The 26574-nt window shown below is 49.4% G+C and overlaps 1 protein-coding gene across 10 annotated transcripts in view; it reads right to left on the reverse strand.

Annotated features, from left to right (window-relative positions):
• Nucleotides 1–26574, reverse strand: part of RIMBP2 (RIMS binding protein 2) — a 308606-nt gene that overhangs the window by 14027 nt on the left and 268005 nt on the right. For 4 of the 10 annotated variants that reach the window (XM_027567052.1, XM_027567053.1, XM_027567055.1 and 1 more), the window contains 10 exons: nt 25971–26122; nt 24515–24976; nt 23333–23476; nt 20142–20300; nt 16565–17272; nt 14904–15021; nt 11288–11353; nt 7564–7745; nt 6339–6507; nt 468–571 (listed from right to left, as the gene is read on the reverse strand). In XM_027567052.1, the coding sequence (XP_027422853.1) occupies nt 468–571; nt 6339–6507; nt 7564–7745; nt 11288–11353; nt 14904–15021; nt 16565–17272; nt 20142–20300; nt 23333–23476; nt 24515–24976; nt 25971–26122 (2264 nt within the window). The remainder of the gene's footprint in view (nt 1–467; nt 572–6338; nt 6508–7563; nt 7746–11287; nt 11354–14903; nt 15022–16564; nt 17273–20141; nt 20301–23332; nt 23477–24514; nt 24977–25970; nt 26123–26574) is intronic. The other 6 variants (XM_027567059.1, XM_027567060.1, XM_027567058.1 and 3 more) reach the window with 3 other exon arrangements.

The raw sequence follows: 26574 nt of genomic DNA on the forward strand, positions 1-26574 counted from the left end.
AAAGAGAAAGAGGAGAGTGAAAAAGTTGGCTTAAAGCTCAACATTCAGAAAACTAAGATCATGGCATCTGGTCCCATCACTTCATGGGAAATAGATACCTTCTGAAGGCAAATGCTTGTCAGTTTTCACAGTGTTCCTAGGACACGAAGCCTATGTGCACAGAGAACATCCATCTTTTCTGCTCGATTTTCCTTGAGTGTGTGTGTGTGGTGGTGGTGGGGGGGGGGGGTCATTGGCCACATGTCAGAGGTTTTGCTTTCTCTGTCCAGGATGACCCATCACAGCAGGTATGGGTCACAGGGTGCTGGTCCAGGGAAACCCTATTCAGTGGCTGCCAGTGCCCTGAGTGTGTCACCAGGCTCGCGACCTCTCTCCTGCCCTCCTGGCTATCTCGTTCCTGGTTGAATAGCCCTTCCTGTGTAAGTTCCAGGGAAGGGAGGGAGGGAGGGTGCTGTGGGCAGAGGTACCTCGACGTCAATGTTGGGCGAGCTCTCCCTTGGGTCATAGTCGTACAGGGCCACCATCCTTCGCGTCGACACCGAGTGCTGTCTGCCGCTTCTCCTGTTTCTCTCTGTTCACATCACAAGAAGAACACCATCATGAAGTGATTTCAAAGCCAGTGGCGTCCCCTCTCCCTTGGCTCGATCAGTGGAGCCAAGTCACATGCGACCAGTGTGGCTGAGATGACTGCTGGGCTCTAGTGCTGGCCCAGCCGGGGAAGCCCCCAGGCTCCCTACGCTCACGCTGAAGTCCAGTCTAGCCCCACTCCTTTCTCTCTGTGTATAGGAACAGGGGAGACTTAGAGCAGGGAATTCGCTCAAATAGTCAATCTAAAGGGCTTGGAGTGGCACACGGTGCATGTGAGGGGCGGGGGTAAGCAGGCCACTTGCAGGGTGTGACCCAGCTCAGAGGAACCCCATAAACACCAGGTCAAAAATGCTGCCCATGTAGCTGCTATGAAGATGATTCTCACTCAGATTATTCTCGCTCAGACCAGAGGCACAGCCACCAGTCTGTCATCAGGAGAAGCAAGAGTCTATAGAAAGGGGCACCCTCTCTACCCGTCTCAGAGGTTCCTTTCCCTCCACTTCCTCTGGTGTCCTCGCTGTACTTCTAACAGCTGTCCCTGAAATGATGCCACTTGAGGAGAAGGCTCTGGGGGAGGCCCCCTCCGCTGCCCGGCTGCAATCTGCCCTAGATGGAGCCCTGGGCTGTATATCAGCATAAGAGGGGAGAAAAGAAGAAAACCCCACACAGAGCATCTGGAAAAACTCCGAAAACAGCCACTTACAAGAAGGGCCAATGAAAAACCATGGGATCTGGCCCAAATTGTCAAACTCCCTGGCAAACCTCCGTTGTTGGGTTCCTAAATGACGTTTCTCCTGGAGAAAGTAGGCATTGAGGCCTTTCTCCCAAACACAGCCACCTTTTGCCTAAGATTGATTTTTGGAATTCAACGCACAGAAATGAAAACTCCTAAAGACAAGTGTTTTGAAAGCATGTAAAGTGAGTTAAGCAGCTTTTCAGGAGTCAGCGGCAGGCATAGGGCTCATTGTGTGCATGTGCAAAATTCAACCCTCAGCTCCTGGTCAAGAATCACTGCTTTTATTTGAAATAAGCAAGCACACCTTTGCAGGACCTGCATGTATGTTTCCTGGATCAAATTACAGTGGTAACCAGAGGTTAATTACAGTGTTGCTAAACTGCTAATTTCACAGGGGAACCCTGTGTCAGTGGCATTAAGGCTACACATGTACTGTATTGAGGTGTAATTTATATACAGTATGACTCAGTCTAGTGTTCATTCACTTTAGTAAGTTTTGATAAACTCTATGGTCACATAACCACCACAACCATCAAGATATTGAAGTTATGTCACCGTCCCCAAATTCCTTCATGCCCATTTGTCACCTCCAACCTAGGTAACCACTGATATGTTTTCTATCCTAATAGTTCTGCCTGTTTTAGCATATTGTTTAAATGGCATCTCATGGATGTAGCTTTTGGGGACTGGCTTCTTTCCTTGGGACAGTGCATCTGAGATTCAGTCATGTTATTGCATGGATCAATAATTTGTTCTACTCTTATTGGTGAGTAGTATCCCATTGTATTGATGAACCATAGTTATTTTATCCATTTACCAGCCAGAAAACACTTGAGTTCTTTCTGGTTATTAGTGATTTTTCAAAATTTAGTTTTGGTTGTGCTGGGACTTTGCTGCTGCGTGCAAGCTTTCTCTAGTTGAGGCGAGTGGGGGCTACTCTTTTTGCAGTGTGCGGGCTTCTCCTTGTGGTGGCTTTTCTTGTTTTGGAGCATGGGCTCTAGGGTGCATGGGCTCAGTAGTTCAGGTGCACAGGCTTAGCTGCCCTGTGACACGTGGGATCTTAGTTCCTGGACCAGAGATCAAATCTATATCCCCTGCACTGGCAGGCAGATTCTTAACCACTGGATTGCCGGGGAAGTCCCACTCAGAAATATTTAATTTTGATAACATCTAACACAATTTTTATTTTTTTATTATTTTTTTTTTTCTTAAATTTTTTTTTTCTTCCAATTTTATTTTATTTTTAAACTTTACATAATTGTATTAGTTTTGCCAAATATCAAAATGAATCCTCCAATATATCATATCAAAACAATTGTTGCCTGATCATTACAAAGTTTCTCTCCTTTGTTTTCTTCTGTAAGTTTTATAGTCTTCATTTTTATATTGAAGACAGTATGAATCTTGAGTTAAGCTTTTCACTACAGTGAGAATATGGCTTGAGATTCACTTTTTGCCTGTGGATGTCCAGTAATTCCAGCACCTATTATTGAAAAGACTACCCTTTCTCAATTGAATTGCATTTTTACCTCTGTCAAAAGTCAGTTGATCGTGGATATGTTGATCAGTCTGGGGGGTCCATTCTACCCTGTTCCTCTGTGTGCCTGTCCTTTCTCCAGCACCACATGGTCTTGATCAGTTTGCCTTTATAGTGAGTCTTAAAATCAAGTTACGTGAGTCTTTCACATTTTTCTTTTAAAAACGGTTTCAGTGATTTTTAGTTTCTCTGACTTTTCATATGCATGAAAGATTTAGCTTATTGATTCTATATAATGCTTTGCATGGACCTTGACTGCTGTTTTGATGAACATATAGGTTGGTTTGGGGATATCTGACATCTTAATGTCTTAGCAATATTAAGTCTATGAACAGTCCATCTCTATTTACTTTGGGATTCTTTGATTTCTTTCATCAATGTTTTATCATTTTCAACATACAGATACTGCATGTATTTTGTTAGACTTAACCATATTTCACATCTTCGTTGTGTTACTGTACACAGTATTACTTTTTCAATTTAAATCTCAAATTTTCATTGCTAACCTATGGAAATGCAATTGCTTTTGTATCCATTGACCTTACTAGTCTCACTTGTATTCTAGGAACTGTATTTATAGGTTCTCTGAGATTTTCAAGGTAGGCTTCCATGTGATCTTTCCATTCTGTGGGCCATTGCTCCCTGGCTCTCCTTGTACTGCACATTCTAGCATGCAGCTGGAAAGGAGAGATGAGCGTGGACATTGTAGCCTTACTCCTAGTCTCAGGATGGAAGCTTCCAGTCTTTCACCATGAGAAACATTGCCTCAACATAAAAGGGCAAGCAGGTATCTCAGCTTGGTTCCCTCAGCTAGTCTAGGGACTACTGAATAAAAAGACATTTAATCCAAGTGATCGTGTAAATCAAGTTTCTTTTTTTTTAGCAGATTGCTCCTAGACTCTCTGGGTCTGTGGTGCACGAGCCCATTTCCTCTTTGAAGAGGCACTGTCGACTTCAGGAAAGGGGGCAGCGATGCGAGGGAATGGATGGTGTGAGGGCTCAGAGAGCTGTGGTCTCGGGGATTTAATCTGGGCAGTTTATTCATATGAAACCTCGACTGTTAGACATGGATCTTGAGACAATGAACTCATTAATACCAAAAAGGTTGAGATATTTGCTTTTGTGTTTGTCTTTAAAATCATGCATATTACTTGAGCCACTGAACTTTGTCTGGAGTGTGATTTAGAAGTGAATCCAGGGGAGGCAGTGGGGTGCACTGGGAGTTTGGGATTAGCAGACGCAAACTATTACATATGGGCTTCCCTGGTGGCTTGGTGGTAAAGGATCCACCTGCCAAACCAGGAGACACAGGTTTGATCCCTGGGTTAAGAAGATGCCCTGGAGGAAGAAATGGCAACCCACTCCAGTATTCTTGCCTGGAAAGTCCCATGGACAGAGGAGAACCTGGCGGGCTACAATCCATGGGGTCACAAAAGAGTCAGACATGACTGAGCACGCACGCAATGCACAATGAACTATTACATACAGGACAGATAAATAACAAGGTCCTGCTGTATAGCACAGGGAACTATATTCAATATCTTGTAACAAACCATAATGGACGAAAATATGAAAAGGAATGTATATATGTGTATAATTGATTCACTTTGCTATACAGGAGATTGGCACAACATTGTAAATCAACTATAAGTCAATAAAAATAAATTTAGAAAAAGGTTAAACAATAAAAAAGAAGTGAATGTAATGTTTTGAAGTATTAAAACTTTAAATATGAATCCCATGAGTCTTTCTGTCTACAGTTATTTAGAAAAAGGAGAGGCCTTTTGAATGAGTAGATTTTCCTTGCATGTGGAAAAATTAAAGATCATAAATGTAATGTTGCTGAAAACAGTTTTACTGTTTGCTCAGTGGTTCTAGATAAACAAAAGAATTTAGTATCCAAATTAAAGGGTAAAAATCTTTTATGTCTTTGGATAAGCAGAATTTACCTGAAGAATGGAAAGCATACGACTTGTCCAATCACCCTTTGAAATTTATCATAGATAGTCAATGTGCAAAGTAGTACCAGTGTCCTGGTGGTCCAGTGGCTAAGACTGTGCTCCCAAAGCATGGGGCCCAGGTTCAGTCCCCAGAGGGCGAAGTAGATCCCACAGGCTGCAACTAAAGATCCCGCACGCTGCAATTAAGACACGGAGCAGCCAAATAAATAAATACTAAAACAAACAAAACCCGTATATTACCAGTATCAGTCCATTCATGCTGAGATAACAAAGTGCCATAGACTGGGGGCTGAGACAACAAGCATCCATTTCTCACAGTCCTGGGGTGGGGGACGTCCAAGATCAAGGTACTGGCTGACTTGGTGTCTGGTGAAGACCTGCTCCCTTCCTTCCTGGTTCACAGATGACTTCCTGCTCCTTGTGTCCTCACGTGATGGAAGGGGGAAGGGGCTCTCTGGGGTCTCTTTTATAAGGGTGCTAACCCCATTCATAAGGGCTCCACCCTCATGACCAGATCACTCCCAAAGGCCCTACCTCCTAATAAACCATCACATTGCAGATTAAAGTTTCAACAAATGAATTTTAGGGGGACACAAGCATTTCATCCACAACAACCCCAAAACGTTTACTTTCTAAATGTGATCGACTTTTAGTAAGCAAGGCCATACTTCATCTTTCATGAGAAGATCATCTGTGTTTTCATAAATATTTAGATGCCTGTATGTCTGTATCTCAGGACTATTAAAACCTTGGTTTACAGAATGGGTTTTGCCCAAGAAAATCTGATGGTTAACACTCAGATTTTGGGGACTTCCCTGGTGGTCCAATGTTTACGACTCCGTGCTTCCAATGCATGGGGCACAGCTTCAGTCCCTGGTCTGGGAACTAAGATCCCGCATGCCTGGTGTGGCCAAAAAATAAAATGGTCAAGTGACAAGGATTTACTTTTCACTTATAGTGACACTTAAGTGACACTTATAGTAGCACAGGGAACTATATGAAATATCTTTAAAAAAAAACCCAAAGCATTCATTCCTCTGCTCAGCGCTGTCTCCTGCCCTGAGTTGGTGGGTTTTTTTTTTTTTTTTTTTTGACAGTTTAAAAAATATATATATTTTTTAATTTTTGGCTGTGCTGGGTCTTTGTTGTTGCACTCAGGTTTTCTCGCATTGCAGTGATCTGGGGCTACTCTCTAGTCGCAGTACTCAGGCTTCTCATTGCGATGGCTTCTCTTGTTTTGAAGCATGGGCTCTAGGGGGCATGGGCTTCAGTAGCTGTGGCTCCTGGACTCCAGAGCACAGGCTCAATAGTTGTGGTACATGAGCTCAGCTGCTCCAAGGCATGTGGGATCTTCCCAGTAGGGGGTGGAACCTGTGTCCCCTGAATTGGCAGGTGGACTCTCCACCACTGAGCCACCAGGGAAGCCCTAGGCTGGTGTTTTGTGCTACAAAACCCTGGAGGAGGCAGGCGCCACCTTGCCTGCAGGCTCACAGGTGAGCAGGACGTGGCCTCTTACCTATTTTCTCCACAGGTGTGTTCAGAGGGAGGAAGCCTTGTCTTAGAAGCTGGTCCATCATCTCTTCATCATCTGCCTGGATCTCAGAGACCATATTACAGGGAATAAGGCCAAGCCGGGCACAGGTTTCCCCGCGGTAGAATCCATCAGCGTCTTTATCACCATACACCTGGAGTCACGGGAAGAAGGCAAGGCATTGGGGTGGCTGGTTCAGAAATAGATTGGCTCTGTTCACCTAGAGTCACAGTTAGTCAGACACTGACTTGAAGAACACGAAAAATCGCTGCTTGTGGGCATAAGTGTGTACACGTAGCCCTCACCCTAAAAATCTGTGTGTCTAAGAACCTGTTTCTCCTCCAGGGTTTGGATAGCCTCTGGAGCTCCCGTTGACCAGGGGGCTGCCCGGCAAGGCCAGGGCTTTGCTAGCTGAGTGCATGTGTGTGAACGCACACAAGTTAAGTGCCGCCCGCCACCACCCCCCACCCCATATACACACGTGCAAGTGCAGTATAACAAATGATTCCTCCATAAGAAGACAGCACCACTGTCTGGCATTCCAGAAGTGAAAAACCTCAACTCACAAAGGGATTCTGTGCATACTATTCTGCGGGGTAAGCATCACCATTCTTCAGAGTCCGTTTTAGTTAGCGACCTCTTTCAAAGGTTATTGTCAGTGCCCTTTTGGAAATTTGCAAACTTGGGGTTCAAGGCCCTTTCCCCTCTCCTAGGGAGCATCCCATGTCTTCCTTCTGACTCCAGACTCAGGCTCTTCCTCTACTACTGATGGGAGGCTGAATGTCAAATACAAGAGGAAGTAGCCTGTCGTTTTGAGGTGTTAAGGCATCTGTCCCCAAGTTTTGTGGCACTAAGAACTGGTTTTGTGGAAGACAATTTTTCTGTGGACTGGGGGTGGTGGTGGTTTCCAGATGATTCATGCACTGTAGGGTTTGTACTCCTATGAGAATCTAATGTTGCCACTGATCTGACAGGAGATGGAACTCGGGTGGTAATGTGAGTGATGGGGAGCGGCTGTAAATGCAGATGAAGCTTTGCTTGCTCACCCGCCACTCACCTCCTGTTGTGCAATCCGGTTCCTAACAGGCCACAGACCCATACTGGTCCATGGCCCGAGGGTTGGGGACCCCTGTGTTAAGGAACTTGGATCTGGTGAGCACCCCCTCCCCATCCTCCCCCGCCACCTGTACCCCCTGGGCCATGCCCCCACCTTGATGATCTGCCCTTCTTTAAAGGGAAGCTCCTCTTCTGCAGCGTCTGGGTTCGGGGACATGGTAAGGGGGTCGTAGTCAAAAAGGGCCACAAAGATGCGGGCTGGGAGCTCTTCCGCCCCAGGGTCTGTCTCTGACTCTTCGTAGAAGTCCGGAGAAAGCCGGTCCCGCCCGTACTCATCTGGGAGTGCATGGGATAAAGCACAGGGTCTAAGTGATTCCCACCAGCCATTCTCCCTGCTTTACCCAGAAAGGTGAGCTGTTATACAAAGTGTGATTTTGGAAAATGAAGAGAGAAGCACTTTAAGTTGTTTTTTTTTTTTTTTTTTCTTAATGTGTAGCTGGGCTTTCCTAGTGGTTCAGTGGTAAAGAATCCACCTGCCAATGCAGGAGATGTGGGTTCGATCCCTGATGTGGGAAGATGCGATGTGCCTCGAAGCAACTAAGTCTGTGTAACAAGGCTATTCAGCCTGTGTTCTGGAGTCCAGGAGCCACAACTACTGAGCCCACATGTTGCAACTACGGGAGCCTGCAGCCTAGAACCTGTGCTCTGCAACAAGAGAAGCCACCACAATGAGCAGCCTGTGCACGACAAGAGAGCAGCCTCCACTGACCCCAGTAGAGACAAGCCCGTGCAGCAGCAAAGACCCAGCACAGTCCAAAACAAAACAATTCATAAAGTCATAAAAATAAGTTCTTAAAGAAATGTGTAGCTCAACATGCAGGCACAAATGGATCACCTCGACAGAGATGGGTTTGAAAAGCTAATAACTAGTATGAAACGTAGGCAACAGGGTGAGTGTAGGTGTGCTGCTTGTGAAGACAGCGAGAGATAAAGGACTGTGTTTCAATGACCTCCTGGCAGGACTGGTCTGAGCACTGGTTGTGGGGGCGGGTGACGGGTGGCCAAGTCCCAGGGATTAGGAAGGACCTGTTCAGGAGTCAAGCATAGAGACCCAGAGACCCTCTCAGTTCGGTTCAGTCACTCAGTCATGTCTGACTCTTTGCAACTCCATGAAATCGCAGCACACCAGGCCTCCCTGTCCATCACCAACTCCCGGAGTTCACTCAGACTCATGTCCATCGAGTCAGTGATGCCATCCAGCCATCTCATCCTCTGTCATCCCCTTCTCCTCCTGCCCCCAATCCCTCCCAGCATTAGAGTCTTTTCCAATGAGTCAACTCTTCGCATGAGACCCTCTAGGTTTCCATTAACAGACGAGCCAGAGCACAAGGATGTTAAGAGATGTATTTGCCTATCTGTCAAAGTTTGATACAGGTGACTGAGCTGCTCACTTGGCTCCAAATACGTAAGTGGCAATGAATGCATTACAATGAATTAATGAATTCCTGGAAGAATTGAGTTTCAAGTCCGCCTACCACTGAGCTTCTAAAGACGATTCTTTTGAAATCCTAGTATATATGCGTATGTATTACAAGGCTGAGCACCAAAGAATTGATGCTTTCGAATTGTGGTGCTTGTGGTGCTTGGACAGCAAACCAGTCAATACTAAAGGACATCAACCTTGAATACTCATTGGAAGAAATGATGCTAAAGCTGAAGCTCTTTGGCCACCTGATGCAAAAGAACTGACTCATTGGGAAAGACACTGATGCTGGGAAAGATTGAAGGCAAAAGGAGAAAGGGGCAGCAGAGGATGAGATGGTTGGATAGCATCACCATCTCAATGGACATGAATTTGAGCAAACTCCAGGAGATGGTGAAGGACAGGGATGCCTGGCATGTTGCAGTCATGGGATAACAAAGAGATGAGCATTAGTGAGCAACTGAACATCAACAACATTATTAAATGTCGTTACAGACATGCATATATCTCACTATATATGTATACATTTATTAATATGCATATAGAGAGAACAAACATCTGCTAGTGAATTATACTGTTTTGACTACAGTATAAGGACTGTAGAAGGACTGAGAAGGACTCAGAACATCAGCGGGGAAGCAAATGAGAAAAACTCCAATCGTCAGAAAGGAGGGTAGGGGTGGGACAAACAGCCGGTCAAAATTTGTGTCACCAGCACAAGGAGCACAGGAGGTGGGATAAGAGGATGTCGAAGCTGTGTGGGGGACACAGAGGGTGTGGGGAGAGCCAGAGTCTTGGCTGCTTCCACCAGCAGAAACAGGCAGTTGAAAAATAAAAAAGCACTTTAACTGCAGGAAAGGTTGGTCTTTAAAATGCAGTGAACTGTTAACATTATTTGAATTCGGGATTCTTTTAGGATACCAAGATAATCTAAACATTCAGTAACTTCGCTTCTGCTAGGGAACAGAAGTCAACAGCACGACCTTACTGATTTCTTCACACCAGTTTTGATTTTGTTTATAGTCAATGCAGATTCTTTACCAGCTGAGACAGCAGGGAAGCCCATGAATGCTGGAGAGGGTAGCCCATCCTTTCTCCAGCGGATCTTCCCGACCCAGGAATCGACCAGAGTCTCCTGCATTGCAGGCTGATTCTTTACCAACTGACCTATCAGGGAAGCTCAAAGGCAACAAAACTGAACAGCTCGGCCTTACTTTCTTCACACCAGTTTTGATTTTGTTTATAGTCAGTGAGAGGGCTTCCCAGGTGGTGCTAGTGGTAAGAACCCGCCTGCCAAAGCAGGCAGACGTAAGAGACACAGGTTGGATCCCTGGGTCGGGAAGATCCCCTGGAGGAGGGCACAGCAACCCGCTCCAATATTCTTGCCTGGAGACTCCCAAGGACAGAGGAGCCTGATGGGTTTCAGTCCACAGTGTCACACAGAGTCAGACATGACTGAAGCGACAGCACACACACACACACAGTCAATGAGAGGGTCTCATACTTTGCCCCCCTAGTCATTAAATGTTCTCTAAATTAAATAGCACGAAGCTAATGGTACGCCATCTCGTGACCTGTGACGTCTCTGTATGTGTAGTGATGCAGTGGTTTTTTCATGCTCGTGGCTGATGGTAGAGAAGACCATTAGCAGCATGAGAAGGATGTTTTCAATTCAGCTGGGTAACCTTGGGAGTTTTGCAGAAGGAACTTAACCAAACAGCAGTGTGACCCAGTGGGTGCTGTTTCAGCTGAGGGAAAAGTCACTGAAGGAGCACTGTGGCTACAACTGTGGCTGCACCCACCCAGAGGGCTCCAGGGCTTCCCTGACTAAGTGGACGTGGTGATCGTGGAGTTGGAATGTACAGGCAAGTTCACAAGGGGAGGATTGGGTAGGTCACTGTCACTCTGGAAGACCTTTGCGTTACTCCTACAATTCTCATGCTCTCAGGAGTTGGCTCAAGTTCAGGCACCGTGATGTGCGGACAACTGTGCCTCTACGTCTTTAAGTCCCAAATCACACCAAGCACAAGTGGGAGACATTAGGCATGGAGACCGGCAAGAGGATCTCAGGCTAGCACCATGCTCAGTGAAAACAGCAGGCAGTCACCCACACCATTACAGGATCTCTCTCTGGTTTGCGGGGAGGAGCCGGGATGGGGTGGAAGTGGTTGGAGCACTTGGAGTTGGTGTATATGAGTGGAAGTGTGGGCATGATGTCACGGTGTTTCCTCCAGAGAAGGTGTGTTAGATACTTTATGGAATCAAACCTCATGGGAAGAGAACAGTGGCCTCCATGGAATGTGTCCACACAAACCCAGCTTCACAGGGTTTGGAGTGGGTGACTGGGAGGCCCTTCCTTTTCTTGGGGGCAGGCTAGACTCAAGGAAGAACTTACCGCCAGCTGCTGGTCTGACCTGGGCGTGGATGCTCCTCCCTCTGCCCTGATGTGGAATATCCTGGCCTGGGGTAGGAGGGGGTCTTTGTCAGGAAGGAGGAAGGGTCTGCAAACCACGTGCAAAGTTGAAGATCCTGACTTGCCCCTGCTGGCTCCCAAATCCTCCTGTGCTGCCAGAATAAGCACTGTCTTCTATAAGTGAACTTCTTCCCTCACTACCTGAGGCTACCTGCCTCCACTGTTCTCTCCATTGTAATTTCTACAGAGAAAAAGTGGGTTGCCTATGAAGCATAATTTACAGCTGCTCCTCTTCTCCTTACAGGGAAACCCAGGGAGACGAGTCTCCTTTCTAGAGAGTCAAGTTTTGTTTATTTAGTTAAGTCATTTTAACTTTTCCCATCTGGATATAGAGAAAATGTGCTGCATTTCCTTGCTGTGTAAGCTCAGTGGCCAAAATAACCTGGAAAATGGGAGGAAAATGGAGATTTCCACAGTCGACCAGTAAGAGCAGAATGCTCTAGGATGTGGTATTTCTTTTCAGATGGGTACACCCTTGAGCCTTTTCATCTGTCAGGTAAATAACTAGATAAATGCAAAGACCAAAAATTACACAGGAAGAAACCAAATCCAATGAAATCCTTGTTTGGGGTCATTGATTAAGGTTATGAGGCCTTCGTTATGCTAATTATATGACTTAGAATTTACCAGATATGGGACTATATAATTTTTATCTTTTTAAATCAGGAAGGGCATTGTTTTCTTAATTAAGGAAATCCAGAGTATATTTAAAAGTATAATATATTTTAGTTGTGAAGGCATTGCTTATTAAAAAATATATGTAGGAGGGGAGTTTCTCCATAAAAGAAAAGGATATTTTTGGAGTTGGCAGATTTCTAAAGTATTAATTACTGATATTGGCACAGGAAAACTATAACTAAATAAACAGAGACTAGAGGAAAATCGCCTATTCACATGTCACTGACCATTCACTTCCTAGAGTTTGGGGCATGATTCTCCTCTTCTTTGAGTCACTTTTGTCTTTTGAAAATATAATAGATTCTTTGGTCTGTGAATATATGTATATGAAAATATAAAGTGATTGATACTAATTATGCTTTATAATTATGCTTTCTTGCCTTGCTCCATGCTAAGAGATAAGATACAATGAAAGAAATTCTATCATGGATTTATTTAACACTTTTTTGGGTTCTATTATTGAGGCTTTTTTTTTTTTTCTTTGTGAAGGTGTTACCACAGTATTACTCTCTTGCTACTAACTTGAAGTGAAGTGAAGGTCAATCAGTCATGTCCAACTCTTTGAGACCCCATGGACTATACAGTCCATGGAATTATCTAGGCCAGAAAACTGGAGTGGGTAGCTGTTCCGTTCTCCAGGGGATCTTCCAAACCCAGGGATCAAACCCAGGTCTCCCGCATTACAGGCACATTCTTTACCATCTGAGCCACCAGAGAAGCCCAAGAATACTGGAGTGGGTAGCCTATCCCTTCTCCAGGAGATTTTCCCAACCCAGGAATCAAACCAGGGTCTCCTGAATTGCAGGCAGATTCTTTACCAGGTGAGCTGCCAGGGAAGCCCTCTACTAACTTAGCTAGTGTCTTTCACTAAAATTAAGACATGTGCAGCCTTCTGCATTCTTTCCCTTAAGACAAATCCACCTGAAGGATTGTCCAAGACTCTGATGGGGAGACTGGGCCCACTTATGTTTTCCTTTACTTCCTTGCCCAGTTGGCAATTTGTAGCGCCATAATTTTGAGCCCTGTAGACTTTTCTTCTTTGTCCTAGGAGACTGGAGTGGGAGACCCACAAGGCCTCCTCCAGAGGACACCCCTTCTCAGTGCCAGGACATTAAACTTCAACCACAGAAACAGTGGCGGTTCACGTAATGAGCATTCACTCATTAAAGTCACAGTCGAATGAGCACTTAGGAACCAAATTCAACAGGAAGAACGGTCTTGAACTGGTCCTCACCTCCTTCCTCAAGACTCTTATTTACAAGTCTTTTATTTTACAAGCCAGGAGATCCTACTTAACCTCAGTAATTGTTACAGGGGCAACTATACACAAATTAAATGAAGATCTGAGTGATGTGGCACTGGTTTACAACACTCAAAAATAATGTAGGCTTAGTGTACACAAAGGCTTCCCTAGTGGCTCAGATAGTGAAGAATCTGACTGCTTGCAATGTGGGAGACCTGGGTTCAGTCCCTGGGTTGGGAAGATCCCCTGGAGGAGGGCACGGCAACTCACTCTGGTGTTCTTGCCTGGAAAATCCACATAGACAGAGGAGCCTGGTGGGCTACAGTCCATGGGGTCGCAAAGAGTCGGACACGACGGAGTCACTAAGCACCATGCAGTATATGCAGAATTCTGCTAGTGGGTCTGTAATATGTGAAACCAGTGTTTTCCAGCTGATTTTATTTTTTAGCTTATTTTATTACTTTTTAGCCTAACTGAAAACAGTCTGTTGTTTTAAAGGTCCTTTAACATTCTATAGAATTTTTCACTAATAAAAATAAAAACATTCTAAAAACTGTAAAGATGGAAAAAGAAACTGTTTTACCCTATTGTTTGGGTTCTACGGGAAAGAAACATCTAGAAGGAGGAGAAAACTTCAGGGGATCTGATTTGGTTCATAAAGTTTTTAATTATTGTTGGCTGATGTGAACAAAGCCCAACTGTCTTTTAAACCTTAGCTATTTAAACGGACTGGGGCTGTGTTTCCAGGTGTCTGGACTGTCCAAGGGCTGCTTTCCTTGAGCCCTGTCTCACCAGATCAATGTTTTTCTCTCAACTACTTCTGTTCCATGAATGGGTCTCTTGCTTTGTTTCGTGTGTGTGTGTGTTTTCACAAAAAGCTAGTTTATTTGTGCTGATTACCAGATTCCATTATCTTGCGTATAATACTTTTTGGAACTGTTATGCTGGGGTTCATTCCAGTAATAAAAAGGTTCCCGTCTGACCTTCGGCCACGCTCCCCCTCTTAGTGGATTGATGAGAATGACTACAATGACAGCTTTCAGCACGGCTGGCTGAATTCCAAAAAGTAATTAAGAGAATGGAATTGGATGCCTGAGGATGACTCATGCACGAGGAGGTGGCCAGATAGACAGGGTCAACACACAGTTCAGGGCACACATTCAGGCCTCCTGCTGTTTTTTCATAACTTTCAACCCCAGTTGCCCAAGTGTTTCATGCATACAGATAACTCTCCACTGGCTGGGGGCTCCTTTAGGTATTTGGAGTTCAGCCACCCATCCCTGTTTCTGCTGCTCTGACCATGAGCATTTCAGGAGAGCATGAACTAGGTGGGGAGATGGCCCATTATCATCTCTTCCATGCTTAGGATGGCAGTCTTTGCAGTTAAAAAAAAAATTGTAGGGAGAAGATTGACCTCAAAGGTCAGTATATTTTGAGAATCCTTAAATTTAGGTTCCATTTATTTGGTTCTGTTTCTGCCTTCTTTTGCCATAAATAACCAAGTGTCTTCTGTATTTAGTTGAAAATGCTATTCCTAATAATTTTTTTAAAAATGTTTAGATTGAACCATGTGCTCTGGTTAAAAGAAAGATGGAGGACTCCATCCGGCTCACTAACCCGCAGCATGGACCATCATTGGCCGGGACCTGTGGGAACCAGCACTGCCGTGGGAAAACCTCCGGCCCACGTGATCCGCCCGATCAGCCCGTCCTGCGGTCACCGGGTTTCCTAAAATCTAAAGACAAAACAATGACACGGTCATCAGTCTTGCCAGTCGTGGGAAGAAAAGAATTAAGTCAGCCAAATCAATTCAACTTAGAAGCAGAAGCTCTAAAGGCAACTAAACTTAGCTTTTAACTGAAAGGTTAGCTGAATAACCTGGAAGAGAAAAAGAGTGCTCACCCCAGGCACCCCGTCTTCTACAGCACAGTTGCTTTTCCGGGCAGGGGCGAGAGAGAGAACCCCTCGGGAGACATCTTTTTGTTGCTGGTGCTGCCGCTGAAGCCAAGTATTTTGAGCCATAGTGAGAGTGGCTTAGATAAGACTCGTCACGCCTTTGGTACCTCTTTTCTAGTCTCAGCACAGTCTGCCCTCCTCCAGTGACCCCAAAGGTGGGAAAAACACTGCATTTCCCAAATGTCCTGCTTGGGCAAAGTTGTGTGCGAGGTTACCGAAAACTCAAAGACAGAAGTTTCTGTGCATTACCAGCTCTGAAACTCATGGCGCCGTCTTGACGCTATTCCAAAGACTTCCAAACCTTCACGTTTCAGGGCTAACCCGAACTATTTTCCTTTATGGATAAGTTTTGCCTCTGATTCGTACTAAAGGTTCGCATCCTATGCGAGAATCAAAGCAAAACCTCCAGCTCACTGGTGACTTAACTCAGGAAGTTTTCAGGGACACGGAATGAATCAGGGCTGGGAGCTTCAGAAATGAGTCTGAACAGGAAGTGGGCTGCAGTTTGCTGGTGACTCGGTAAACTGTGGGTCGGCGCCCTCTAGTGGACATGTCACAAACTGCACCGGCTCAAGCCCAAGGCCTGGCGCCCTGGGATGTCTCACCTGTGTTTTCATGGAAAAGTTCAGCATGACAGGAGCAAATGTTCTGAAAAGAGGACACAATATAGAGATGAATGAAGCCTTGAAGGAATCCCTACTCTTGAAAAGCACTCACAAGCCTGGAAGACAAGGCCTGGGGATGTGTCTAGAGCTGATGATCGAAAATCTCATTCAGAAAACTGCTCTCAGGAAAGAAACGTGGGGAAAAAAAAAAAAAAAAAACCTTTGGAAACAAATGCAAAGGTGGATCTCTTCAATAATTGTTCTCCATTCTTTTTTCCAGTTATGGATGAACTGGAAAACCAACCACAACCCAAAACCAAAACCACCACCAGAGAAAAACCCTAGTAAGCAATACCAGTCAGTCATAAATACATCCCCACGATTCATTTTGAAAAGTACGTGTTGCCAAACTTTGGGAGAATCAGAGTTCAGCTAACCCTTAATTAAAATTTAGATTCAGTTGTCCTTTAATTAAAGCAGCCATAATCATCACTGATTTGGAGGTGGGGAAGGGATCATTATTCTAAAGCAAAGTAAAGAAATCATCAGCATGGTGAAAAGATTGGGAAGCTTCATAAATCAAAAATGCATGGAAAAACGAGAGAGAGCCAGCAGAGAGAGTGCCCGGGACGGACACGAAAACAAAGAAAGAAGGTGAGAGAATGAAAACGGATTGGTTTGGCAAGCGGATGTGAGCGGGAGGTTTACTTCACACACCAAAGGGCCGTCTGCAACCCGGGGAGGAGGCTGGGCCTGTCGGGCAATGGCCCTACTGTCGGGCATTTTTATGCTTTTCTTCCAGGCATCTCGGAAATCTTCGCGGCCCGTGGGCTCATCCCAGCCGTACTTGCTGGGGGTGGACCTCTCTGGGCTCGGGTGGGGCTCATCGCTCCTGACGACGTCGCCGGGCTCCACTGGCTCCCCAAAATCCTCTTCGATGCTGCTCTGCCGTGTCAGCGTCCGGCGCCGGGCCAGCAGGGGCCTCAGGCTCCTCCTACAAGGACAGTGCCCGGGGCCGGGGCTGCACTGGGCAGTTGGGCTTCGGAAACTAAATCTCATCTCCTCCTCTTCGCTGCCGCAGTCCAGGCCGCTGTCCGGGCTCCTGGTGGCCGCGCGGCTGAACCGACAGCCTCTGTCTTCGAATATGAAGTCCTCGGCCTGGGGGCCCCTGGGTTTCGTGGGGTACCAGGAGCCGTGGAGGGCCTCGTGCCCCCGGCAGGGCCTGGCGGGCCTGGGCTCTCTGGCCAGCCCGGTCCTGACCCTGGAGGAGGCCCCTAAGCCCTGCTTGTGCAGGAACTCACAAGGCTCTCCATCCTCCTCCGCTACTTCGGGGATACTGAAAAGTCTCTTACTGTGGTGGGTCTGTTGGGGATACTCGGGCAACTCCGAGAAAGCACGTTCAGTGGTCCTATTCTTAGAGCACTCCTTAAGGAGGGGGCGGGGGTTGGTGTGTTAGCACAGGTGCCGGGAGTCAGTGTATGATCGCATATGAAGGAGGGCAGAGGGAAGGAAAGAAAATACAGAGAGAATTAGTCTCCGAGGCCATGAGGGACAGAGAGCATGCTTGTACTCGTGGTGGGGCAGGGGGTGGGGGTGGGGGCAGATGGCATGCTCTGGCCGGGGCTCTGGAATGAAAACAGAATGGGTTAGATGGATGGGGCCGGAGCCGGCGGGCCGAGCGCACGCAGAGCGTCCCGACGCCGTCAGGACTAGCCATGCAGCCAAACCAAGGAAAGAGAGGCCGCTGGGCCGCGGGTGTGGGGAGGATGGAGGCAGGAGGCTTCACACTGACCGAGGCGCTAGGGTCTGTGACATGGCTGTGCCCAGAGGCCGGGGACGTCCGAGTTCACTGGCCGCTGGCTGCACCCTGAGAAACTCCCAAGGTAGCTGCCCCGGGATGCCGGTGAGTGGAGGCCATTCGCAACACAGGAGGCCCCACCCGGCCACGCCGCTCAACTCTGCTTGTCCCTGAAAGCACTCAGCATCCTGTGAAACCCGTCCGTGCTCTCTTACCTATGGCTCTCTCCCGGCTCAAGTGGAAGGGTGTGAAGCCGGGGGACCTTGGCACTCAGCGACCCAAAGTCATTTGCTTGGCCTGTATCTGCAAAGGCTTAGGGGCCTGTCAGTCTCTCTTCCAGACCCCAGACCTCAAGGCTGGGAGAGAGGAGCCGAGTCCCCAGCAGTATGGGCAGCAGGGGCTCAGGGCTGGCCCACCCAGACGGAGGCCGAGGGTGGACACTCCACGCTCCCTGGCCTGACATGTGATTCTCTCTCCAGGAATGGCCGGCACACCCATCCTCTGCTCCAGCTGGGCCAGCCCACTGGGCATACCTCCTGGGACACCTCACTGACTCCAGGAAGCCTTGCGCTCAGCTTTCCTCCCATAGGCCTACGTGCGTGCGCATTAGAGTTGAGTTGCGGAGGAATATCAAGATTTGCTGCCCTGCCCTCACCTCAACACACCCCCCGCCCCCCGCCCCGCCCCAACCGCCTTTCGGTGTGTCCCAGGCACAAGGGGACATGGTGGGTTTACCCAGCGCAGCGTCTTTAGCAGGCTTAGAGCCCACAAGATCACCAAACGAGGAGCATGGTGCACGCTTCGTTCGTTTGCTATTAAGACCCTGAGGTTTAGGAACATTGGGGTGAAGGGCAATGAGGAAGCAGGGATCCAGCCCTGGGAGCCTGGCGGGGATGCACGGGGTTCCGTGGGACTCCCGCAAGGGGAGGTGAGCCCGGGCGGCCCAGATCGGCCTGTAAAGTCTCCTGACTTTTAAAAAAATTGTCAGAACCCTGCGGACGAAGTGAAGTAAGCCTCAGCCCCGCTGCCTGAAGGTCCGATTGTCCCTGCGGCTGCTCTAAGGGGGGCCGGGCTGGTGGGGGAAGGACGTAGGTGATTTTACAAACTAGCCCTTTTCCCTGGGAAAAACAAGGTGACCTTTGGTTTGTTTGCTAACAATTGGCAGGAAGGAGCATCCCAGAAGCTTCCTCCATAAGAAGTGGGGAGGCTGCCAAGGGTGGTGGGGGGCAGGGGCAGACACCTGCCTTGTCACAGCGCCCAGCGGTAGAGAAGTGTGGGAAGGCAGGGGTGGTCAAGCTGGACCACGGGCAGCTTCGGGCCTTCCTCCACCATGAAAGGTCACTGTGAATCCTGCTGGACAGTGGCTCAGGGGAGGAGCGAGGGGGTCAGCCAGTGGGGGTAGCAGGGGCTGCAACCATGCGGAGTTTGCATAGGGATCTGGCATGTTCTTTGGTGACAGTGTCTCCAAGGCCCTGCCGGGCGCCTTTGTTGGGAGAACATAAGTCAGTCTGCTCTATGCAAGTGGGCACTGAGTTGGCAGCCAGATTTGGATGTTGCTTTCTGTCCACCATTCAAACTGCGTGGCTCCGTGTTCCCAGAGAAAGGCTGGGCTCAGGCACTGTATCCCCCAATGGGACTTTTCTCTCCAAGGCCCTTTTCATTTGAAAACCCCCACAAAGGCCCAACCTGTCTCCCCGGCTAGGCCTGCAGCTGCTGGAGCTCGGGGGCCACGTCTATTCTCATCCCCCAGCTTGGCGGAGGGTCTGGTGCTCAGAGTGACCAGCTTGTGCCGAGTGATCAGAAACCCAGCTGGAGTGGGCGGCGGCAGCAGTGGCACACAGCTCCCCAGACAAGGACAGTGGTGCACCCCAGGGGTGGGGTCTTTGGGGGCCTCCAGCTCGATCTCCATCAAGGTGACCCCCATCAAACCCCTCGCTGAAGGCTACCTCAGAGGCAGAGGCAGAGGATCCTGGGATCCCTGGTGGGAGGTGTCTGAGAAGGGGCTTGTGTGTGGACCCCAGGAGGTCGACTGACCCTCCTCCGACCTCCTCTAAGGTCCCCTCTCCCTGGCCCTCCAGCCGTCCAGCAGGGTCCACCTCGGTCAATTCCACTAAAGAATCTCTTCCCGACTCCCCAGCTGCCCATCTCCAGTCTGACTCAGAGACAGGCTCCTGCCCTCCTAGGGCCTGCTGCTCTGCAGATAGACATGCAGCCAGGCGTTTGGGACTGGGGGTGGAAACTTCTCCGTTCTATTCTTTCTGATTGGGTTCTTAGTACAGAGCTGGGTGACCCAGGGATTCCCAGTGGGTTCTTCCAGACTCCTTCACCCAGACTTTTGGCCCGAGCGCAGATTCAATAGCAAGAGAAGCCCATCCAAATCTGGGGACTGTGCCTGCCGGGCAAGGCCCCTCTGGAGCCAGCTGCACAGCCCCCCAAAGGAACAGGGATGGGGAACGGTGGGGACGGCGGTGGGGGGGGCAGCGCCCCCGCACTGACCTTGAGGGCATTGTGGGATGTGCCGCTAGGCCGCCTCCTGCCCCCGTCCTCCAGCTGCATTTCAGAGTACAGCTCCTCCTCGTCCTCCTCCATGATGTCCGAGAGGTCAGACCCCCGGCTGCTCTCCGTGTGGTAATCGTCTCCATGGCAACAGTGCGGCTGGGGCAGGAGAAGGGGATGTGAATGGAGGGGCGACTCCAACACATGGAGTCCCACACCTTCCCCTGCTCTGCCCACTCTCGAGCTCAGGGACATGTCTGGGTAAGAACTGCTCACTCCGGAGGGGAGGGAATCACAGTCCCCGAGCTCATGGGGAGCCGGGATGGCAGAGAGAGGACCAGACCGGGCATTCCCACTCCAAGTCCAGATAGGGGCAGGCAGAGACCCTCCTGGGCTCTGGGCAGGACAAAATACACATGGGAAGACGTCACTTTTTTGGGGACTGGCAGCCTCTTCAACTTAGTGGCTGGACAAAGGCTCAAGTGAGAGGCTGTACATGCAGGGCTCAGGGACGGGTACGTATGTTGCATCTAGGGTCGTGCAGCAGACAGTGGCGGGTGGTGGGCAAACGGGCATATGCACTAACAAGTGTCTCTAAGAGTTGTAAGAAAAATATGGAGTCTGAAATTCACACATGTGCACACTGGGTTGCTGGTGAACAGCCTGGTCTGGGTGGGGTGGGACCCCCTGTGTGGCGTGCCCACTCTGTGGCCAGTCTGGCCACCCACACTGGAGAAGACCTGCCATTGGGGCTGCTTGGTGAAAAGCCTGGGTACAGAGGAAAGGGTCAACAGAAGAGCAAGGAAAAGTAAGCTTGCTAGCTAATGCGTAAACTGAACCAGCAGCCGCCCTGATGGGGTTTGGGATGAGGGGCAGGTCCAACTCAGCAGCCCCTTCCCATCCACAAAGCAAGTGCCTCCCTCAGCAGCTTGGAATGTTTCCAGCAGCTCATATAGCACACCTTATGAGCTCCAACTTATGAGCCCCAAACATGCACAGGGGGCTTCCCCAGTGGCTCAGGCAGTAAAGAATCTGCCTGCAGTGCGGGAGACTGGGATTCAATTCCTGGGCTGGGAAGATCCCCTGGAGGAGGGAATGGCAACCCACTCCAGTATTCCTGCCTGGAGAATGCCACAGACAGAGGAGCCTGATGGGCTACAATCCGTGGGGTCTCAAAGAGTCAGATCCCACTCAACAACTAACACTTTGACTTTTGACTTTGAAACACACACAGAGCTATTCTGTTTCTGCTGGACAGTGTTGATGAAGATTGATTTCTTTATTCTCCTGGTGGGCGACAAGACAAGTGTATTTAATAGCATCTTGTGACATGTTTATTAAAAACATCCAGCTTAGGGGCTTCCCTATCAGTTCAGTGGCTAAGATGCTGCACTTCCATTGCAGGGGACATGGGTTTGAACCCTGATTGGGGAACTAAGATTCCCACATGCCATGTGGCACAGCCAAAAAATGGGGGGAGGGGGGAACTGCTCATTTATGAAACAAATAAAACTTTAAAAAATGGTTTCAATTGCTCCTCTATATAAAGATATGGGGAAGCAGTGTGAGTGCCCAGTGAGGGGGGTTCCCGCCGGGGGTCCCACCCCAGCTGAGCCCTCAGATTGGTGGCCTGGATGTTCTCAAGTCTGAGAAGTGTGTGCAGCATCATTTGACCTGCTCCAGCCCTATTTCTTTCAATCAAGTGCCTTGGAGAAGACATAAAAGTGAACTGGTTTTAGATGAATAAACAAACATCAGGTTGGTTAGAATGAGGGCTTCCCAAAGCAAATGGGAAGGAACTCCCCTAGAGAACGCAGTCTCATTTGATTCAAACCCAATGATGAGTTAGTAATAAACTCATGGGATGGAAGTAAGTGTCTATTGCTTGCCAAATTTATCATGGATAAGACATTCGTAGGAATCTCTTGGTGGTGGGCACATGACCCTGGTCTACCCAGTGAGATGAGAAGTCTGATGGAGCTTCTGGAAAATGTTTTTCTACCAGTTAAGAGAGATGAGCCTGAGGAGAAAACCCCCTCCCTCCTTCCTTCTTTCCATCCTTCTTGGGATGCTGGCACATGAGTGTGACGATTGGAGCTATGGCATTCACTTCATAACCATGAGAGAAAGGTCAAAAGAATGGAAGATTAAGAACCCAGAGCATGTTGAGGTTTGATAGAAAACAACAAAATTCTGTAAAGCAATTATCCTTCAATTAAAAAAAAAAAAAGAACACAGAGCTGGAACACCATTGAACAATTGAATTAACTTTGCAGCTTCCTACTTGAGGCTTCCTGTGAGATGGGAGAATGAAATGTCTTTGTTGTCTTAGTCATTATTAGTTGGGCATTCTGTTTCTTGTGTTTCCATGAATACAAGCAGAATTATTTTAATCTTTTAGATAAAGAACCTGATGATTGGAGAAGCTGAGTCACTTGCCTGCTAGCAGTGGCAGAGCCAGGAAGTGACCCCAAATCTATGAGATTCCAAGGCCCTCTTCTCACGGAAGTAGTGACACTGCCTTGCTGTAGAGCTGTGTGTTGAGGGGACTGAGGATCTGACGACTGAGAGGACTTCACTCTGCTGTCTCAAGATCTGAGGACTCTCCAGGCCCCACCCTTCCCTGTTGCCCAGGACTGGGGCTTGACACCATTCAAGGACATTTTCATTAGAATAGGCATGATCAGAAATTGGAGACAGAACCCATCTTGGATGGATTTGTCACTTGTGAGCCTTGTCTGGGAGGAGAAGCCCTGACATTTCATCCCTCCAAGGATGGGATATGGACCTTTCAGTTTCTGAATCTCCCATGATGCTTAGCACTTAGCCAATGCACATCACACATCTGCCTGATGAACAAAAGTAAAGAAACAAATGTTAGGTTTTAACTACATTGAGACCAGGTAGTCACCTGGAGACTCAGCTGAGGCACAAAATCAGCCCACGGATGGATCCTCAGGGCAGTTGGGAGGGCAAAAGGCTCACATACAGACTTTTGAAATTGTCCCCCAGTGAGGTCACAAATGCACAGGCACCATTCAGTCTAAACTCTCCAGACTGACTGTGATTGTTGTCACCCACAAGATAAAGGTCTGTATTCCTTTATCTTTCTCACAGACCCAGGGCGTGCAGGGACCTGAACCCCTCCCACCGGGAGCCACCATGGTGGGAGGGGGGTGGGCAGCACTCACCGGTTTGCCCAGCTCCGAGCCTTTCAGGAACTCATCCACGGATGCGCCCCTCCTCTTGACGTCCGGGGACTCATAGCCGTCCTCCTCGTCTGAGTTTGCATACTGTCCACTGCTCCTCTCCAGGAAGATGCTCCTTTTCTCTAACTTGGGAGAGGAGAGGGGAGGCATCAGGGCAGAGACCACCTGACCTTGGGCCCTGACCTCCGGCTTGGAGCAGATGAACTGGGCACCCTGGGAGACGGATTCACCCAAGGGAGAGAGAGGCAGGAGGAGGGCATGGCCTAGTTCAGCTGCACCTCTGCTGCCTGCATCCTTTCACGGGTGTTTCCTACAACTTTCCATCTCATCGCACATTTCACCTGGGATGTGGTCCCACTGTCATCCAAATACTCCCCCTCCCCAGGACCCAGGCAATTTTGAGTGACAGGCAGGCAAATATATCTATGTGCCTGCACTTCTACATGTAGGTATGTATGTATACCTGTATTAGTCACTCAGTCGTGTCTGACTCTTTGCTACCCCATGGACTGTAGCCTCTGTCCACGGAATTCTCCAGGCAAGATTACTGGAATGGGTTGCTACTCCCTTCTCCAGGGGAACTTCCCAACCCAGGGATTGAATCTGAGTCTCCCACATTGCAGGCAGATTCTTCACTATCTGAGCCACCAGGGAAACACGTATGTATGTATACATATGTGTATATAAGTGTCTCTGTGTGTGTATGTATGTATACATATACCTGTATGTATGTCTGTGTATGTACACACACACACAGCTAGAAGTCTGAAGTGAGTGAGCCAGAAGGTGACCCTTGTTTAGGAAGATGAGTCCCCAGGCCGACTCCCAGGAGGCACCTCTCAAATCCCCGGGCAGAGACCACCCGGATAGTGGGTTGTTAGCCTCTTTGCTAAGCCAGGTTGGTAGATAACCATTTCCTCTGGTTTTCTAGGTCCATATCTATGAAATGGATCCTGATTCCATCAGGATAAGACCTAAGATGCAGTCAGATAAACAGGGCATCCTTCTTCCCAAGTCAAGGCAGCCATTCTTGGGGGCTGGGTGTTTGAGGCACTTCTCCGCACACACTCGGGGTGCAGATGGGAGATTCCATCCCAGGTGGGCTGCGGGGATGAACCACATTCTGCGGGCAGCTGAACCAGTGAGGAAAACACCTGGCCTTACCCTGCTGCTCTCGGCCACCCTCTGCGCGGCTTCCCGGGCCATGGCCTTGGCGACGGAGGTGGAGACTGGGACGCCCTGCGGCTGCGGGAGGATGCGGCTGGGAGAGGGTGACCGTCGCCCGGGGCCCGAGCCCTGCAGGCCGGGCGGCTCCAGCAGGTGCCCATGGGCTGGGGTGGGTGCCCGGCCATGTTCCCAGGCCTCGTCCACCGCGGCGTGGGGACCCAGGTGCTCATCTTTGGTTTCGGGGGCTCCGGCACTTGCTAATGGCTTCGGTGTGGGAGCAGTTCTCGGGTGGGGGGTTGGAGGCACCAGGAGGTCGGGGGGGATGGCAGCGACGGCAGAGTCCACGGACTCGCCCTGGGCAGAGAGGGTCCGCACGGTCACGCCCTTGGCTTCCAGGCTGCGCAGGCGCACCAGCTCCACGGCCGTGCCGTCTGCTGTGGGCGAGATGATCTCAGCGACCTGCGCACAGAGAAAGCCGGCTCGGCTTGGGGACTGCCAGCGCTCCAGGCCCCCCAGATGCCTCCCGGGCCTCCCATGAACATCCAACTCAGACCGCGCTGCACAGTCTGCAAATTAGATCCGTATGGAGCCCCCGTTCCCACCCAGATGTTGGCGGTTTGGAGGGACAGCTGAGCACATGCTTTTCTCCCACGTCTAGAACCAACCTAGAAACAGATGCGGGGGCTACAGAGGAATCAGAACACTAGGCTCATTACCAGCAAAGCTTGGCTCAAGGAAGATGCCATGGGGAGGCCACGAAAGACGGGCTTCCGGCTGTGGTGGAGGCATATCTGTGGCCCCTTTGGGGAGGGGAGCAGGGATCAGAGAGGGGGCCTTCAGCCTAAAGCAGCCACTCCACAAAATGAGCTCAGAGACTCGGGTGCATCTGATATACCACCTCCCAGCCGTATAGGGAAACAGGGTGGGGAGGGTGGGGAACTGACAGAAGCTTGCTCAGGCCCTGCCCCCCTAAAGCAGCCCTGTCTATTTCATGTGCCAGGACAGGGATGGGGGCTGAGATTATGGGCTGCCCGATGGTGTGCATTAAGGATCCTGCAGAGTTTCCAAGGCGTTTGGACAAGACTACATCTCGCCAAGAATAGGTCTGGTGGAATCTGCAAGCCCATCATCTATTGAGGGGGCCCTGATGTTGTGGGACTCAAGAGAGGTGAATTTTTGGTACCCAGGGGAGAACAAGAAAGGGGTCTACCAGCAGAGTGGGGCAGGTAATCAGTGTGGGAGGGGGGCAGAGAATATTCTGGGAAGAGGATGGAGCAAAAAAGGATGGAGGTTCTCTGTGTTCTGCAACTGGGCCTGGCATGACAGTGTAGGGGATGCTTAGTAACTGTTTGTGGGTCTTGGGGATTGAGGAGAGAGGGAGGGTCACCCCTCGCTGAGTAGTGAGTGGTGGCCGGGAGGCCTGGATGTGAGCACCGCCCCGATAAAAACTCACCCTCTGCCCTTTTGCGTACACGCCGTAGCCGGTGACATTGGCTCCATTGGATAGCCCAGTGGCCGTCAGAGCAGGCGGCCTCCAGGAGACCTGGACGGTGGCTGGGGTGGCCCCAGCTTGGACGGCAACATCTTGCGGGGGTGCTGGAGGACCTGGGAGGACAGAGGCAGAGAAGCTTTCACGACATGACCCCCTGGCAGGCAAGCTGCTACGATGCCTGACTAGCCAATGGCACCTGGGAACGAGATCTTTCATTACAGCCTCCAGGGGACAAGGGAGAATCTGAAGTGTGACATCGGAGCAGGAGGGCCAGGAAGTAGCAGCTCCTAGATGCACGCAGGGCCCTCCTGGAACCCACTGCGACTCTGGCCTGGCCAGTCGGCCACAAGGTCCCAGCGTTTGCAGAGGCAAGAGACCCCCACTGCCTCTCTCTCTGTCCCCTCCTCCCTCCGGTTCCCCCCATCCCTCCTTCTCTCTCTCAATCGGACTTGAGGGCAGTAAACTGGACCACACAGCACCCATCTCGCCACCTCCAGAGAGACGATGGAACCAGAAGCTGGAGAGAGGCGGTCTGATGAAGCCACCAGGATGCCAACTCCACACA

This window comes from Bos indicus x Bos taurus, chromosome 17 (genome assembly GCF_003369695.1).
Source record: "Bos indicus x Bos taurus breed Angus x Brahman F1 hybrid chromosome 17, Bos_hybrid_MaternalHap_v2.0, whole genome shotgun sequence".
In the NCBI taxonomy this organism is placed as follows: Eukaryota; Metazoa; Chordata; class Mammalia; order Artiodactyla; family Bovidae; genus Bos; species Bos indicus x Bos taurus.